Here is a 19,806-nt window from a genome sequence, read left to right on the forward strand (position 1 = left end):
AGTGCATATGACATGAGGAGAGTTGCGGGCGTGAAGAATCTTCAAGAACTTCACGTTTCAGCTACCAATGCGATCATCCCCGATTTTAATTTTTAACTTAATTGGACCTTCATTTTCTCCCACATATAAAACCTCTTACATATGTCGTCCAAGTATGTATCCGATTTCCCTGCCGCTGATTGCATCTCCATTCAATCGGACTGACTGTATCCGTCCGATACAGCTAGCCGGATCAGGTTAGTATCGCCAGTTCGTATCGTTATTCGTCCCGCCCTTATCCTTGCATTCCCTCGCCTTCTCAAAAATGATTTCTCGCCGGAGGAAGAGTCACCATGGCGCAGGGAGCAGCCATGCATCGTCATCATGCTCATACCATCATGGCATCTCCCCCATTTCCTTCCTTCTCCCCAAAAACCTTACCTCAGGCCCTGAACTCCACTCCCCACCAGAAGCTGCCTTCATCCACTGCAACACACCGACTTAATGTTTCCACGAAGGCCGAGCTCGCCAGCAAGTCTGCCATCCAACGCATCACGGAAAAACTACGGAACCTCGGGTTCATCGATCCTGCCGCGGAACTCCCGGGCTCCCACGACGATGACGGTGCTGGGCCTGGCCCTGGCTCACCCGGCGAGATCTTCATTCCTTCCCCGAAGTCGCTTCCTGTCCCCAGGATCGGTCGTTCCCTCGATTCGAGCTGGACCACTCCCGACCACCCTGTCCCGGAGCCCGGCTCCGGCCGGGCGTTCGACCCGGTTCGCTCGGCCAGGGGAAAGAGAGAAAGGAAGCCGCCAGCTCCCTTGCTGGCCGAAATAATGATACCGGAGGCTGAATTGAGGCGCCTTCGAACGGCTGGAATTCGGCTGGACAAGCGGCTCAAGGTCGGGAAGGCGGGCATCACTGAGGGGATCGTGAACGGCATACATGAACGTTGGCGGCGGTCGGAAGTGGTGAAAATCAAATGCGAAGATCTTTGCAGGGTCGACATGAAGAGAACCCAAGAGATTCTGGAGGTTGATTGCTAAAAGACTGCAAGTTACTCTTTTTTCTTTTTTCCATTTTGCGAAGCATTCATGTGTGTTTTTTTTTTTTTTAATTGGAAATGGAAAACATGGCGTGTGAAATATCTTTGATTCACCCGAATTGAGAATCCGCAACTGTAGAGGAGCAGAAGAGCGTTCATCAAATTTATTTTGCCTTGAATTCTATTTTCATTTTAAAGCAAACTCTGTTATATCTATTTGGTTTATGCGGGAAATAAGCTGTAGCCTGCTATTTCAACAAAATTTATAGAAAAAGGAAAATATCTGTTTGGAAACAAGCTGTACCTATCTTATCCTGTTCTTCTGGAAGCGGTTAAATTCAAACATCCAACTAGGCCGCAATCTGATCTACTTCAGGAATGAATGTTATTCATATTTTCCTGTTGATTACTGCAACTTTTGCTGCAGGTCAGGTGACTTATCCCTTCCCCAGAATGAATTTGCCGAACCGCAGTGACAAGGAGCTCACGCTCTTTTTCCTTTTTTCCCGTGCTCTGTTTATTGTCTTACACTTTAACAGAGAGATTCTATTATGTCATTTGGGCCTTCACCTGAATGATCAAGTGTCAGTGAATGAGATCCGTGGAGCTTGTAACTGAGGAAGTTCAGCTCTGCCATATTGGAGGAGTGACATGGACATCTACCAAGACCCTTGTGTGAGTTGCACACCTCTATGCACAAAATAAATGTCATAGACCTTATCAATGTGCCCACGATTTGCAGAATCAGTGGAAAGTCGGCCACATCTCTGCTTTCCTGAACCAGAGCATGTTTTATTGTCGCTATAGACCCTTTTATGTGCATTTTATTGAACTCCCTTTGTTTACATTTCACAAAGTTCCATCTGCGGAATAGCTTTGAATAAATTCTAATATTGGATTTCATATCGTAGATAAATCTTGCTTGTTTCACGTTATCATCTTTTGTATCTGTTCTTCAATATCTGTACAACTGATATATATTGACGATCTTATGTGCCTAATCCTGACTATGTTATGGTTTCAGAGGAAAACTGGAGGCTTAGTGATCTGGAAATCTGGAAGCACTATAATTCTTTATAGGGGATCCAACTATGTATACCCATACTTTGTGCATGATAAGGTTCCCACAGGTGAGCTTATTCAGGATGAAGTGACCACAAAACCTGATATGAGCTTTGCTAGGGAAGCCATCAACAAGGACAATTCATTGCCTGAAGCTGGTGGAAAGGATGTTGAAAGTACACCGCCATTTAGATTAGCTGGGTCTTCCTTAGTTCTGGGTGTTGGTTCTCCCGACAAAGTTAGGTTTCAGCTTCCTGGTGAGTTAGAAGTTGTGGAAGCTTCTGACAGGCTATTAGATGGGTTAGGGCCACGGTTTAATGATTGGTGGGGATATGATCCTTTGCCTATTGATGCGGATCTTTTACCTGCTCTGATTCCTGGATATCGAAGACCATTTCGGCTTCTTCCCTACGGAATCAAACCAAAGTTAACAGATCGTGAAATGACCATTCTAAGGAGACTTAGTCGGCCATTGCCTTGCCATTTTGCACTAGGTATGTAATTTAGAACATTGATTGTTTTCTGATCACTATCATGATTTCTGGGTTCTTATTTTTTGGTTCGTTTTCCTTTTGCTGAAGGAAGAAACAGGAATCTTCAAGGGTTGGCGGCTGCTATTGTTAAGCTGTGGGAAAAGTGTGAAATTGCTAAAATTGCAGTTAAGAGGGGAGTTCAGAATACCAACAGCGAGTTAATGGCTGAAGAACTTAAGGTCTAATTTTTACAAAGATATGCTATTTTATTTATTGAATAGAGTTCTCAACAGTCAACAATCAACAATCAACTTTATCCCACAATTAGGATATGATCAAGGGAATTTGATTGCTTTTTTCCACCTTTGGCTCATTGTAGACTGGTTAGTGTAATCCAATCATGTTAGTATCTTACTGAATAAAATGGTTGTAGCAAGTGGATGTGGCATTCTTTTGCAGACTCAGGGTAACTAAACTCAACTGAAAATTTTAGCATTTTACATTTTTAGTAAAAAAAAATCAAAGCTACTTCCTTTTCCAAGTAACTGTATACCTTATATCCTTAATGCGCTAAATGGGAATGTGAGACGTAGATAGAGGGCTTAGCTTCCTTTTCCATGGGAACATCCTCTCCCCTAAGTTTAGTTCTTCCATCATTAGTAACTCAGTAAGAGCGATTATTTCCTTCCTGAATCTGTCAAAAACCCTACATTAGCTGGGCGTTTTTTTGCTATTGTTAACAAACTGCAACTTTTCTCATGAAAAACAAAATATCTACATACAGAATGCGTTTTCACATGGACTGTGACTAGATTTGAAGTTTAAAGCCATTCATTTGTTATCTTGTCTGCAGCTACTGACTGGTGGAACTCTCTTATCACGAGATCGGGAATTCATTGTTTTTTACAGAGGGAAAGATTTTTTGCCTCCTGCTGTTTCAAATGCAATTAAAGACCGAAGGAAGCATATGCTCTATGAAGAGCACAAACTGGAAAGTGAGAATATTATTTCACCTCCTCATGGTGCTGTGGAGTCTGGAGTGAAGCATCCTGAACTTGTTTCTTCAACTGCAGTCCTGGATGTAAAAGGTCCAGCAGGAAGTAAACTTGATGATGAACAAAGAAGGCTGGACTTGGCTCGTTCAGCTATGCGAAGGATGGACGTCAGACTTTCTATGGTATGTCACCTGCAACATAGGTTATCGCGGTTGCATTTCCTAATTAAGAGTATCTTGTTAATTTGAAATAAAGCAAAGAAATAAACTTTATACTTCTAAATTTTATTGTTCAACTGTTATTTGGACTTTTGGAATTTCTTTTTCTATACTTCGATAGGCAGTAGAGAAGAAAGAAGAGGCCGAAAGGGAACTGGTGGAACTGGAGAGTAAAATTGATAGTGCAGAACCTATACTTGATCGGGAAGCCGTAACAGAGGAAGAAAGATACATGTTACGAAAGCTTGGACTGAGGATGAAGGCCTTTTGTGTTTTGGGTGAGCTGTGATTCTGATTATTCAGTGTAGATATGAATGTTCTCTTTAGTTTTTCTGCCGTTTTACCATGAGTCCCATTTCCTACTCTCTTTCTCTCTCTCTCTGTTACTTTTCCTTCTATGAAGGTAAAATTTGAATATCATTTTGTTGTGTGACTGTTGAGTTCCTGTGAAGGACTGTGGACTTCGTAGTTTAAGCATTTGCCATTGAAATCAATAAAACAGTGCACTACGCCCTCTCAATAGAGCAGCATACTATGTGTACTCAATTTAAAGTACTCCAACTATACCTGGTGTTATGGCATGCTGTTTTATTTCTGGTTCATTGTCTCAAAGATTATGAACCCTGGTTCATTAAAGATTGTGAACCCTGTTCGTCTTCTTCCTATTAATTTGTCAGGGGTTGTCTGTTAAAACATTGGGGTTTTCTAACTGGGGCATACCTCCATCTGCCTTCAGGAAGACGAGGAGTTTTTGATGGCACAATTGAAAATATGCATCTTCATTGGAAGTATAGAGAGCTTGTAAAGATAATTTCAAAAGATCGGTGCATTGAAGATGTCCAAAGAACAGCTCGAATATTAGAGGCAGAAAGTGGGGGGATATTAGTGGCTGTTGAAAGGGTGAACAAGGGATATGCTATAATTGTATATCGTGGGAAAAACTATGTTCGCCCTGATAATCTGAGACCTCGTACCCTTTTAAGTAAAAGGCAAGCAATGAAGCGGTCAATAGAAGAACAACGCTACAGTGTGAGTTCTCCTGTGTAACCCTATGAGCCTTTGCCTTCCTTCTTGCATTTAAATGTTTAGAAATTCTCATTATCTAACTTTTTGTCTTCTGCTTTGTTGATTTAGTCATTGAAGCTTCATGTCCTAAAGCTCGGGAAAAACATAGAGAAGATTAAAGATCAGATGGTGAGGGCCTCAATTCACCTCTTTGCTTTTGCTAGACAATATGAGAGCCTGCCATATTTTTACATATTGGTTGCATTATTGTGTGCTAATACATAAACATGCATGGATAGAGTAGATGAACGGATTGTGTTCACAACTATTCTCAGTTCAACAATGCTGTTTCTTTTATTCATATGTTATTGCAGCCTAAGTTTGAGAATGGGGTGACACCATGATTAACTACCTGAACAACCACTGTTCCCAAAGTACTCTGACCTTTTACTTTATTTAAATTTTTTGGTGCACAAATATTTCTGACAGCATATAATTGCTATTTTTTTCTTTTTAATATCTCATGTGAAAAGGCTTCTGAAAGATATGCTGGATTGATGCATGCCTCCAAGTACGGTGAGATAAAACCATCCACAACTGAAGGTAAAAGTAATTCTTCGCTGGATAAATCTGAAGCGTCAGCAGCCATAGATAATGTGAAGGTAAGCTCCCAACTTATAGTGCTGCTGGTTATGTGGTCTTTTCATCTTCACTTCGTTGACTTTTTGCGGACAGGATAACATGTCAAGAATGATTGCTTCCGACAGTGAAGATTTCTCTGAAACAGATGGAGAGGGTGATGCATCTGGAAACGAAAGTGGAGATGGGGATTCATCTTCACCTGATGATGCTAGGGTAAGTTGCAGTTTCTGCAAAAAATGTTATGATACTTCACCTTCTGTGCATAAGAGCTCATTTGATTATATATTTGTCTGAAGTTTCCATTACAGGCCACCCTTGCATTTGATAATCAGAGGCAATTCAATTCACAAGTCAGAGAAGACCCATCAGAGTTGGTGCTTGGTGCTGCCTCCACACTTACAGACCCTGAAGATAATGATTTGGATGCTCGGAATATATTCAGAGCTGCACCTCTTTCAAACAAAGAAAGGCTTCTCTTAAGAAGACAAGCCCTCCTCATGAAGAAGCGGCCTGTTCTTGCCATTGGTAAGCCTCAACTTCTATTTGTGCCAGCAGTATTACTGTGCTGGTCTGTAGCCTTCACCTGCTGTTGAATCATTCTTCTCTACAGATTTTTATTGTTTGCATTAGTTTTCATTCAAGTTGGTCTGAAATCAGGACGAAATAACGTTATTACTGGTGTTGCCAATGCGATCCTGACACACTTCAAGAAGAAACCTCTTGCCATTGTGAATGTCAAAGGTAGAGCTAAGGGAACATCAATCCGGGAGTTAGTTTTCAAGCTTGAGGTAAGGATTTCAGAGTTGCTCTGTTTAATCTCCGTGTCATGTCAAGGCTTTTGTTTTCTTTTGGCATTATCCTTTCTTAATGATGGGGAACCCTCAAACGTCTTGTCTTTATTGAGCCTATCCTATAGTAGTAAATATTGGTTGGTACCGACTATATATTGTATGACTTACGCATTGCAATTTTGTGACCCTTTATTTCATTAACTTTGCAGCAAGCGACTGGGGCTGTATTAGTGTCTCAAGAGCCCAACAAAGTCATATTATACAGGGGTTGGGGTGCCAACGAGGAGAAGCCTGGTAGCAGAAGTATTAATTCAAAAGCTGCCAAGAATGCGGGTAATGGAGGTGCAGTTTCTCCAGAAGTTATGGCCGCCATCCGATTTGAATGTGGATTAGCAGATGCTGAAGACGCAGAAGGTACTCTTGAGTAGACTTTTGGTGGTGGTATTTGAGCAAGCTCCAACAAAATCAATGATGAGCAGAAGAATCTCTCTCTCTCTCTCTCTCATGTTGTATCTTGTAATAAGTATTATGTAATTCTTAATTCTTAATTAATAGATTATTATCATTTTCATTCGTTTACGGTGGCCAGCAGGTCGTTCACATATCTTCATAATTCACATTAATATAATGTATGACATTTATTAGAGTACGTGAAATAGCAAAAAATCGTCAAGTAGCGTCTCCAGGATAGAAGTGTTTTGAATTTAAGACGACAAATGACCAGCGCAAAAAATTTGCTTGAGACAATACATATGCTCATGGTGTTCTTGCTAGTTCGTTGATTACCATATACACACAAAACTAGTTATGTTTCCTTTTACTAAATTAAAACATTGGGTAACTTACTACACTCTGACAATCTGCAGATGCACTTTCTAGGTTTTACCTTACACCTGAAAATTGCAGCGGTATTTCATTACACACCCAGCATTTCCCTTTTCTGGTAAAGCAATCTATATCCTTTATCCTTAGAAAGAGGTTATAGTCACTTATGTGAAATGAAGCTGCCTAAACTTAAAAGAGCCTCTTCAGTTCACCTATTTCCCCTTTTGTTCTTTCAAAAACCCACGCCGGTAATATTTCGGCTGTCTTGATCAGGTGATTGATGGATTATGTTTTCCCTTTTTGTTACTCTTCTATCTGGAGGATGAACAGCAAGAAATCCCCAAAACTAGCTAGTTTCTTTATAAATTATATCTTACACTTTACAGCTAGGCTCTACTGACATTTTCTCCACAAAAAATTTCTTCCCTGTTGGTGATCAAGATGAATTGCAACTGAAGCATCTTGAATGGATGGCTGAGAGCAGTACTGTTATCAGAATCGGCCTTAGTAGGCTGATTAGCAATTCAAGTTAGTAGCTGGTTCAAGAGTTTCATGTCCTAGTTTCTAAATATTTCTCAAATAATTTAAGAATTTTTTTCTTCTTATTCTTATATATATATATATATATATATGTATGTGTGTGTGTGTGTATGTATATTTATTTATTTATATTTATATTTATATATAGGTCTTGGACAACTTGAATCAGGAATAAAATTAAACACCTCAAATGATATGCTTAAGCATATCCTTAACAAAATTAATCTAGATATATTAAGGCTTTCATCATTGCTTGTTTATTATTAAAGACAAATAAGCACCTAAGAAGAAAGACCATAGGCTGATAATGAAGAGCCAAGACTGGATTACTTGGGAGGACTGTACCCACAAAAATCTCTCAGTTACCACCCCTTGATCACTTATACTACTCTAAACATCTGACTGCATCTTCCAGAAATGGAAAATTTTTGCTCTCAGGCATGATCCCGGGCAGATACTTGGGAAGTTCCCTCTCCGCCGGGTCTGTCACGAGGGAAACGAAAACCAAGATTTGCTTCATACATTGGTTCAAGCTGATTCTCTAAAAAAGTGGACTTCTACCATCGAATCTTTAGAGTGCTTTTGTTGTATTATCATCGGTTAAAAACACAGATCGTCTTGTTACCTCTACTTGGTCTTTTTTTTTATGAGAAAAAAGTATATGGAGCACCGCGGCCTTTAGATCTTGCACAGCAACCAGACTCAGTCCTGAGATTGGGAAGGGCATCTTATAGGTAAGAGATGAAACTAGCCATCTCATTTCTTAGAGGGAGGGCAAGGGCAGGTTGGCCTGGCTTTGGGCTGAGCTCTGGGGTTAGGGAATTCTCTGATGATACTAGGCCAGCCCGATCGCGTAAAAATCTGTGTTAGTTATGTGGCCAATGACGACGGTCTTCCCCACAATCTATCTTCTCCCGTTGAATGTACCATGTTTTCAGCTTGGTGGCTAGATGGAGATGATGGTAACTGCATGGTTGCTGGCACCTCATTCGCTTTCAGACGCGTCGACGGAGGAGATGGTGGTGGACTCCGTCCGCCATTGTTGCTCAAGGGGACGCTCCAAAGCGGTCGTGCTTAATCGTAGAAGGTGCCTATTAATCGGTATGTAGGCTTACATGCAAACGATAAAGACTTTTGACGACATGAACTGGTTTAGTGTAAGCATAAGTATGCTTTTATATTCAGCTCTCTTAATAACATGTGACACCAATCAAACAATCTAGGGGTTTTTTTTGCTCCAAGTACTTTAATTACATTTACTTTTCTACGTGCAATGATATTTTGATTCCTTTGCAATAAACGAGGGGACCTGCCCAGGATTGCATTCGGAAACATCTGATCACTTGGAAACCTATAAAGTTAGATTGCACAAGAGTGAACAAATTTGTGCATTTTGGTCTGAATACCTCAAAGCACCAAAAGATATGATGCTTTGTCTAATCTAACCTTAGCATGTCACTTACAACTAATTTAGTAGGAGACGCACGTTTGCTCGGCCAATTTAATTTGAAGCTTAAATGTATTTTTTCAATCATAAAAAAGTGAATGGCTCTTACAATACCAAAAGTTAAATGATAAAAGATCAAGATTTTCTACAATGTCAGTTTGAACCAAAACATTTTCAGTCATAAAAAAATGAATGGCTCTTACGATACCAAAAGTTAAATGATAAAAGGTCAAGATTTTATATAATATCAATTTGAACCAACCAATCCATCGTCATTTGCATCGGTTGATTGGTGTAGTTTGACCACCTACTGTAATTAGTTAATGTGGTTCTAAACTGCTCTTATGTACCCAAAGAAAAGTGATAAATAATGATAAATACACTGAAATATTCAGATGATATGCATGCAAAAATATCCCTAGGTCTATAACTTGGGCGGAAGTATCCCCACTTATATGTTTTTTGGGAAATATACAAATTCCTCAAACCATAAAAAACATTAATCACTCCATGTTTTTCATCTGTAGAACTTAGCAACCTGGCCGCATATTATCAAGAAACTAATTAGCACAAGTTGGACACGATTTTCCTGGATCAAAAACTTATATATATATATATATATATATATATATATATATATATATATATATATATATATATATATATATATATATATATATATATATATGCCTATATCAAATGCTTATATATAAAATATAGTTGACAAGCTTTATATGTTATTTCAATCTTCCAACATGAGAAGTTGGTGGTTCATAATTTCAACCTACATATTGCTATTGATTGACAATCAAATCATTATGTCGACCAAGTGCACAATCCACGCCATCAACCGACGGCATCTTTGCATTTATCCGCGCGTCCCAACTGAAACCCATGTTATGTAAACCGCGAAGTCCTACCAAGGTATCAACAAAGAGAACCAAGGCCATTTCTCCATGAAACAGGTCGATGACTTCCATTCGCACTTAATTAACAGAATACCTAATATAAACTAGCATAAACTGTTCATCATGCACTAAGTATATAATTAATATTGTATGGTGCAATTAAGAGATGCCTGCATGTGCATGTGTGTCTGTGTGTATATATGCGCGCGCGCGTGCGTGCCAACAACTTTTCTGCAGTGATATTTGGAGAATACTGAGTGCAAACATTACTCATATGATAAAGTGATCAGTAAGGTGAAACTAAAAAATTATGCTAACTACATGAAGAGAGTGTATTACTGACGCGCATCAATGGCTCTGGCTACCATATCCGCAGTACCATACATTCACTACAAGATCGTGATCATTTGTGATCTGATCGTGTTGAACACAATGATCATAAACTGGATGACTTTCAATGACAGGTCTTTCGATTTTGGAACTTCCATATCACCTGTTCAAGAATTTTTTTTCTCTCTATCTGCATAGCTAGTAGTGATGATATACTTTGTGCTTATGTGTTGTGTGTGAAGATGAGATCCACGTTTCCGTATACATGGAGTAATTACACTTAAGTCGCAACGTAATAATGGTGGCAACTTGAACAACATGTACTGCTGATCTGTGAAAAAAAAATTAATAGGACATGCATGTTTGATTCCTAGAAACCTCCATAACCAGTTCAAGAAATGGTTTTTTCTTTTTGTAAACCGGTTTCCTGATTTCTAGGCATGGCATAACTATTTCATTAAATTTCATATGGTTCGTCTTCAATAATAGCATATAAAAGATCTAGAACTAATAAAATGCCTCCATGGCGCTCACCTGTGGGTCGAAATAATTTTTTCCTGATACACTGCGTTTGAATCAGCCAATAAATTAGTACGTTCATTTGAGAAGAATAGAGATCCGTAAAAATTTGAAGCAGATGCATTAACTTCTTCATGGAAGAAAGTCGTAATCAGCCGAGATGGGAAACTGTGTCTCATCATTCTGCTTCCCTTCTCTATCATGATAACCAGAGAGCCACACAAGTACTTCTTATAATTAAATGGAGAGCTGATTAGATCGATCCGATTAAATCATTTTCTTACAACAGAAGATCAACTACAGAGAACGAGATTGCACCACCAACGAAGAAAGTCTTAGTCATAACAAAACAAATAAAACTTGGTCACTCAGTCGACCACTTAATTATAACAAGAGTCATAGAACATATCCTAATCCCCTACCAGAAACCTCTTACACCCACAGAGTCGGTGAAGATCAACACTTTCTCAGTTCTCACCAACATATCATAATAATCACAAATAACATGAAGGAGACACCAGTAGACGCCACAGACACTATCAAACCACGAATCAACAAATACACTTAGAAAGTTTCACCTTCTCATCTACATCGAGAAGAGTACATGGAAGCAGCTGCATAGATCGGACCAAGTCTGCTTGATTCCCCAGAAAGAAGTAGAAAAGGAAGAAAACCCACTTCACATCAGTGGGGGAAGAGGGTCATCACCTCAACGATGTTCAAGATGGCTGTGAATCTTGAGGTGGGGAGAGAAGGAGAGGGAGAGGATCATGAAGAGAAGGAAGGAGAGAAGAGAGAGAGGGGATAATGATGGGATCTTGGTGGTATCAGGAAGGAAGCGAAGGGAAGCCATGATGAGGACGATGATCGTGTCTTGCATCGAAAGCAGAGAAAAAATTCTCAAGGTGCTGCGTCTCTTCCGGGAGGCCATCGAGGGCCTTTCACATGGGATAGGGGGAAACTGTGATGATGAAAACCATGGTGCATCCTTTTCCCTAAAAAGGAGCAGCAGGACAGGACTTGAGAATTTTTTTTTTTCAACTTGCTTTCTTTGAAAACTTAATTAATTTGGCAATTAATCTTTTGATCATGTTATTCATTTTTCAGGTTAGTATGAAAATGGAGTGAACAACTAGAGATGTCAATGGATTGGACGCAGCCCGAGATCCGATTCAAATTGGGTAGCTATTATTCACGTTTGTCAATGAAAATAGGATCTGACCATAAAACAATTGGGTTTACTCAACTTTCTTGATATATTTAGTCTTCTTGGAAGCTTACATGAGATATTAATTGTAATGAATATTCAAAATTAGTTCCTTAGAAAATATCGATATTCGGATTTCAGTACACTACTTATGCTTTTGCCTAGTTGGGAATTGGAAATCCGTCTGGGAATCAAACAAGATAATAATATATTATATTATTTACATACAATCTTCGTGGCGATCATTAATTATTAGATCTAAGTTTCTAACTAGAACCTGAACCATCCACATATCCTTGACTATTGGAACAACAAAGTACTGAATAACGAAGAAGGCTCAGCAATTGGGGTAGAGTCCAGAGTTCAATCTATGATCACATGCATGAACGAGGAGGAATAATTGAACGTACGTCGCGCCCGAGTGTAATGTGATCGGTACTTTGGCTTGCTTAACATTTTACTTTTTGTTAATTTACCCAGTCCGATCGAACGGTTCGATATCTGATGGGTCCGGTACTTGGTTCTTATTTATTGGAGATTACTGTGCACCAGTACTCTGCAATTTTTGCTTTCATTGTTTTTTGGTCATCGGACGACGACTTTTAACTAGATATGGACACAGAAAAAATGGAAGGTTATAAGCTAGCTCTCAAAAATGACCCACTGTGTGGTATGTAGGATCCTATGTTTTATAAATCAGCTTTCTCCAAATTTTTCTGGTTTTTTATAAACAATTTTAGGGTGAGTGAGAGGAAATCCCTCTACCCAAGTGAAGGTTGAAGCCTCCTTCCTTCTATTTTTTATGTTGATAGGATTTAGGGCTGTTTTTGGTGCCTCGGAATGCACGCTCGGCTTACATATAACTATCGGCTCCTTTTGAAACACAAAAAATTGAAGAGCTTGAAAAAGGAATTGACCGACCATTGCACCAACTTCTGAATGGCTTTATATAAAAAAATGTTAAAAAAGAATTTCAAACAAACACGCTTAAAGAATTAAAAGCAATAAAAGCCGTGCCTAACTTTTCGATATTATCAGAAACACGTGTACACCTAAATTTTGCACCATCAATAGAAAATGACATTTTGTCAACTAACCCTAGGCTATTACCAACATAAACTGCGCATAATGCAAAAAAGATTAAAATACCCTAAATTGAAAAGCAAATTTGAACTTCATTAGTTCGTCTAACTATATTCAATAGAAGAAAATGAAAAATAATTTTGTACTCGAAAAAGCTAGCTAAACTCAATAATTGGAATTATAAGACAAGTTTAAATTTGATACAGAGAACTGTTAAAAATGATTGAAACCAAAGATATGCTTCATTTACATTCATATTTTACTACCCACAGTCAATGTCATGGATGGCCGATAGTTTGGCAATTGTCTCTTTGCTGTCAGGTTATAATCTGACAGTCTATGTTCCAGTCCCCACCACGTCTCAGTTCACTAGTTCAGGCTTTTTTTTTTATTATTAATTGAAATACCACTTCGATTCGTATGATCTACTCAAATTAGTTTGTATACAACACACACACATAGCAGAATAAAAGAGTCAAATGTTATATATTGGTCGTTCGATTGTTATAAATTAAAAATTTGTTGCTAAAAAATAATCGTTAAATTAACGTTAACCATAGTTTATAATCAGTGACCGTTTATAGTGGCTGTGGCACGATGTATAGTCGTTTTAGTGATGAATTTTAAAATTTTAATTATCCGGCAACTATTCAATACACAGCAGCATTGAACTTTAAAATTTTAATCATCCGGCAACTATTCAATACACAGCAGCATTGAACTTTTCTGCTGTAAAATCGACTGCTCAGGTCTAGTGATAATGGAGTATCCCATTCTCTTCCAGAACCACAGGCTAGACACATAATTGAGTTCCAAACCGGACCCATGTGGTTCTCTCTTCCTAGAAATTGATGGTTGATCATGATTATGTCTTCCGCTAAAGTACTATGTCAGTTTTGAAAATTTAAGGTTGTGTTTGTTTCACCGTAGATTTCAGACCTGTAGTGATTTGAAATGCAAATCTAGGTTTAAGATTCGACTGCTTTCCTGCCTTCCATCCCACTTTAAATTCATGGTTTTTTAACGTATTTAAAATCCATGAGATCTCTCAAAACATACCTTTTTATACAGCCTTCGATCTTAGATAGAGACCATCAAACACAATCTAATTGTTGTTGATTTTCGTCTTTTTGATTGTTGGGAAAAAATACGTTGTTTAAGAAGGTTACAGTCATTGGAGTAAACAAAAGCACAGTGGCATTTCATCTGTATGTAGCTTGGGACGACGAAAACTGAGAAGGGCACTGACAGCGGCGCTCCCTCTAATTTCATTATAATATCATTTTTCATGGGCTGTGGCGCACACCAACCCCATGTATATCCATCACTGGACATGGAGATGGGGTGCCAACAGTAGTTAATTATCTAATTAACCGGATATTTCGTCATAATCTTGCTAGAATCCATTGTAACACATAAAACTAAGAAAGAAAAAAAGAAGGATGGTAGGTTTGTGTTCATTTCAATGTTATTGATATTATCGATATCAGAAAATGGGACATGGATTGGTTATACAGAACTTACTGCATGGAAAGTTGGCCTTATCCGCGTGTTGTATCGAGGTGAATCGACCTACTTTCTAGATCGTATTGATAACTTTGATCCATTCAAGGGACCAGGTAGCCCCCGTGTTTTTTGTATTAATATTTCAAGTAAAGGAAAAGTACCACTAACAGTTTCGGATCAAGCATATATTTACTAATTTCATGTCATGATAAAGAGAAAGGGCACTTCATGCTCCATTAATTCCTCTACCATGACGAAGACATACTGGCTAGCACATAAATTGTGAACCACTGAATATGGGCCTCTTGCCCTAATATAAAAGTCAAGCCCTCAAAGAAAAAGGTTCATCCACTCCCTCGTTCTTACTGATCATTTTCAACAATGGGTGGAAGAGAAACTGTGAAAAATCCAAGGCCTTAGCCCCCTCCTAAATGGGCTACATCTACATCTAGCCTAAGAAAAAGTTCAGTGCAGGGAAAAAGTCAATGACTACCTCATTCAAGTGGTAGAGTGCATATATATATATATATATATATATATAAAGTGTGTGTGTATTCTAAAACTAGCTTATAAGGATAATTACCAAGCATTTTTAGGGTTAGGTTTTCCAGCATGACTAGTCACATTATTAAATCTGTTTTAGCTGAGCTACCAGAGAACGTTCATGATGGAATACTTCATTGTTAAGAGAGTGACATATATATATATATATATATATATATGAGAGAGAGAGAAAAGTGTGAAGCATTTATAGGGTTAGGGTATCCACCATGAGTCACATCATCAAATCGGTTTCAGTGGGATTAGTAAAGAATGTTCATGAGGGAAGACTCCATTGCAAGACGTGTGGGGTCGTCAGTACTCATGGGGAAAGTTAAGGATAAAATGGCTGCCCTGTTGAAGGCAACATTGTGAGTCTTGATCTTTCTTTCAAATCTGCTGATATGCATATCCTGTTGGGCTACTTTTGTTTTTATTTAAAAAATAATAATAAATAACTTAAAATGTTTAACCAGAAAATGTTTAATATTGCAAGACTCGTATCGGGCAGAACCGCTTCAGTTTGCAGCCGGTTTGTTATAGCAGTTGATACGGCCAATATGAGAACGATATAAATTTGCAACCGTACACACTATTGTCATGCATCGTCAGAGAGGGAGCTTGGGTGAAAAGTGGGAGGACTCATCTAAAGACACTTTGTGAACGTAGTGTGAATCTGGTTTAAAGATTAAAACAGGTTTGTAAAACAGCAGTTTGAATTTGCTTCATTTGATGCACAGGAAATGTCAAACACAAGAAATTTTACCCTATGTTTTTCATTGAGTTTGAAAAAAATTTCTCTGCCAAAAAAGTCGGACCTCTCTAAGTCTGATTTTTTTTCGCTTTTTGTTGAAAATTTTGACGTCCTCTGCATCACACGTTACCTTAAAATTTGAAACTCTCGCAGTATTTTGCTTGGTGGTTAAGGCTCGCTTAAGTTTGCTTTTCAAGAAGGAACATTAACTGGTCGAATGGTACGTGGACTAAAAGTACGGTAGTGTTTGATAGGCTGCTGGAACATTATTCCCCCGAGTCCGAGAGCTAAAAGTTTTATAATTGAGAAGATAAGAGACCGTATATTGTTCGGCCCACATGAGCGTGGATGAAGGGCTTCAATATCACGATGAGACATGGGCGCGTCAAGATCTTTCCGTTGATGTTCATGGTTGTTATTCACATATCCGTATATAACAAGAAAAAAAAAGAAGTAGATGTTGATAGTTGGCGATCACCAAGGTGACAGAATGAGATCATAAGGAGATGCACGTCTGTCAGAAAGATTTGTGCTTTTCTATTCTCTTTTCATTGTTTAATAATATTTTGCTGGTTTTTCACAGAATTTATCCAGACCAGAACAACAGAGATTTCCAGATGTCGAACTCTGCACCTACTTCATCAACTTCAACGGTGTTTTGATCATGATCACTGCTGCTATGGATAGCGCTTGATTGTTAGTCAAGTACCCAGTGTATGACTTGCAGTAATGCCGATCTGGTAGAAGTATGAAGTAAATGCTTAAAGCCTACCATGCTCACGCTTCTTTCTGTTTTTAATATATTAAGAACAGAATTTTAATGGGTAGTCATATTTTTTTTGAAAAAAAAAATAGTTGATAGCACTGATTCTTCTTTCAAACATCATTGTGATGATTCTGTGTTTTATTTACCACATCCTGATGGTCACCAGTTCATCCTGGCAGCCGTTGTCGCCACTAACATTGCCATTGAACGCCGCTGCAACCAACATCATCATCGCCGTCACCGGCCATCGCTCTCCCTTTGTTTTCCCTCTGCTTTTGCCTACGACAGCTTGATTTGTTCATGAAAAATTATGTATAAGGTGTGCATTAAATTGCATTTCTAACTAAAATGAGAAAATTTCAAATTAATTACTAAGGCTCTTGAGGTCCTGAGCTCCACATGCATGTAATTTCTTCGTAGAACTGTATACGCTCAGATCGAAGGACTTACAACCAGGGGCGGACTCCAAAAAAAAATTGACTTAAGGAGCGCTAGTTAAAAGCGCACCAATACATAAATGGATATAATTTTCATGAAATATCAATATAAAAATGAGAACTAGTTTATGGGTCACTGTAGGCAATGCCCCTGCTTACAACTGCATACATAACACATATTAATTTCCTTAACATATATTAATTTTCTTACTTCGGTAGAATCTCCAAATTAAACATGTGATACTTTCAAATGTTAGTGCTTCAGTAGACGTGTGTGTGTGTGTGTGTGTGTGTTAGCATTTTGTCAGAAGGAACCAGAGCTCGTCAAAATATTTCAAGAGCTCGATTTCTGTGATTTTCCTGAAAGGGGGTGAAATAGAAAATTTAGTTTGGGAAGTGGCTCCGGCCCACATGGTTCATTCCCTTGGCATGACCGTGGGTTTGAATCATCAGTTTTCTGCATGGAGACAAGGTACCATACTCGAGTACACTTTGAAGGAATCTCATGCAATCTTCTTCCTTGCCACCAAATATTCCCATGCCGTGGAGAGTTACCGATTAATACTACAAAAGGTAGCCGGATTTTTTCAGTACAAGATTTCAGTTTTGTGGAATTACATTATAGAAATTAACATCTCCATTTGGCTTCCGGATTCGGATGGAAGCTGCTGAACCGAACAAGGGTAAAAAAAAACACTTAGTTTCTTGCTAATTGAATATTGAGTTTAAGTTTCCTGGATATATAAATAAGTTTCTATGACGTAAGATTGTAGAATTTTTATATCATTAAGTCTCCAGCCAATATATAAGTCCCGTAGAATGTAAATGATCAAGGGCTTCACTCAAGGTGGTCGGGCTACGGGCCTATGAAAATCAGATTCGGAGTTTGTCATCGAATCCGAGCCAATTCGCCTCACATTTCGACCAGATATTAGATAATATCTGAACCACTGACAAGTTATGGATATATAATCGCCTCTATTTAACAGTGCGCACTAACTTCATAAACCGACGTACAAATTTGTCCTGTCACCACTAGAAATTGTTTGTTTTTTCCTTTGCCTGTTATTATGATGAAGCCTAATCTCGACGGCTAGAGTTGTCAGTGGTTCAGATATTATCTAATATCTGGTCGAAATGTGAGGCGAATTGGCTCGGATTCGATGACAAACTCCGAATCTGATTTATCATTAGAATTAAGACTTGGCATAAGATTTTCTTTCAAATCGTTCAAAAGGGAAGAAAATAAAAGGTCTGTTGTGACTATAAACATAATCGGCCACATGGACTAATGGACTAGTTATATCACATCTCCGTCCTAGATTTATTGCAAATATTCATTTCAAACTCTGGTTTTCTCTTTCACGATCTTGGATGGTTAAAGGCAGTGTTGTACATATCGATACGGGTCCGTATCGTACGATACGTATTGTATCGTTTATAAAATATGATATGATACACCCTCTATATCGTAAATAGTGGTGTATCGTGCCTGTATCATATGATACATACGATACATGCCCCTCGTATCATACGATACGGTGCGATATGCCATGTATCGTGCAATATGGGCTGATTTCAAAAAAGGGGGGCTTGAATCCCCTTTTTTCGAGTTTTCTTTATAAAAACTCACCCCTTCTTCATTTCTAACTTAGAGATTATGCCGTCGTGGAGGAAAATCATCGATTTTCATCTTTTAAGCAATGATTTTCAAAGTAAAATCATCGATTAAACTATGGATTTATGCATGGGTGGTTGATTCCCGTTGGGAGGAAAGAGGTTTTTTAAATCGTGAAGAAGAAGATGGAGATAATGAGAATGAATATGTTGAGGATCATGAATGAGAGTCGAGAGTGCTTTCATTTTAAATGTATTTGACATTGAATATTTTCACAATTTCATTATCTTGATTAATTTTGATGTTTACAAATGATGAACCGTAACTTTATAGAAATAATAAGTTTATCATTCTGTAAAACATTTTTCTATAAAGAACATATTATTCTTGATTTTTACTGTTTTTTTATGAATTCTTTGAATTATTTTTCTATTTTTTCTGATTTATTAAAAAAATGATACAGTTACAATATGTTACGATATTTTATGATACGGTTTATCTTAAAGCCAAACCAATACGGCTTAAGATATACTTTTTACAACATTGGTTAAAGGCCTATCTGGTATATATATTCCAGCCATCTGTGGCATTTATTTGTATACTGATTAGGAACTCTAGATTACGGTGCTTTGAATAAGGTGTTAATGCGTTTCATGTAAGTGCCAAGAAAGACAGATACAGAAGGTTGTGAAGCATTTAAAGGTTAAGAACGACGCACAAGGTGCATAATCTTTGAAGAGAAAAAAAAAATCAGGACGCACATAGATGATCATAAACTTTTGGTGGATGGCTGTCTATTCCTGTCATTGCGCATGATCATACGAGGGTGACGTAATCAAACATACAGTGAACAGTAATGCACTACCTTTATATTTTGATTGAAGCTCCCTCATGCAGGAACTATACATGCTCATCCGGACCATCGTTTATGTACACATGACCGTCTGATGATGAAGCAAAGATTGAGGGAACAGAAAAAGATCTATAGAAAATAAGCGCACTTGGCTAGGGTGAGATCCAAAGGTATCTTTACAACTCAAACATGGTTTTCTCCTTTAGCAGGATTAAAATCTACTGAAGACATGAAATTTTACTGCAAAAAAGCAAGTAACATTG

The 19,806-nt window shown here is 38.2% G+C and overlaps 1 protein-coding gene across 3 annotated transcripts; it reads left to right on the plus strand.

Annotated features, from left to right (window-relative positions):
• Positions 1-194: 194 nt before the first annotated feature.
• Positions 195-6,789, plus strand: LOC116259219 (CRM-domain containing factor CFM2, chloroplastic). 3 transcript variants are annotated; one of them, XM_031636923.2, is made up of 13 exons: positions 201-1,013; positions 2,049-2,580; positions 2,668-2,798; positions 3,413-3,554; positions 3,633-3,736; positions 3,894-4,050; positions 4,509-4,801; positions 4,907-4,966; positions 5,311-5,439; positions 5,513-5,632; positions 5,716-5,944; positions 6,077-6,207; positions 6,420-6,789. In XM_031636923.2, exons 1-13 carry the CDS (start codon positions 333-335, stop codon positions 6,636-6,638), a joined length of 2,928 nt encoding a protein of 975 aa, XP_031492783.1. In that variant the 5' UTR covers positions 201-332; the 3' UTR covers positions 6,639-6,789. The 3 variants fall into 3 exon arrangements, with proteins under 3 accessions (XP_031492781.1, XP_031492783.1, XP_031492780.1); XM_031636921.2 differs by having other exon boundaries at positions 195-1,013; positions 3,413-3,736; positions 5,728-5,944; XM_031636920.2 differs by having other exon boundaries at positions 204-1,013; positions 3,413-3,736.
• Positions 6,790-19,806: the final 13,017 nt, after the last annotated feature.

Source organism: Nymphaea colorata, chromosome 8 (genome assembly GCF_008831285.2).
Source record: "Nymphaea colorata isolate Beijing-Zhang1983 chromosome 8, ASM883128v2, whole genome shotgun sequence".
In the NCBI taxonomy this organism is placed as follows: domain Eukaryota; kingdom Viridiplantae; phylum Streptophyta; class Magnoliopsida; order Nymphaeales; family Nymphaeaceae; genus Nymphaea; species Nymphaea colorata.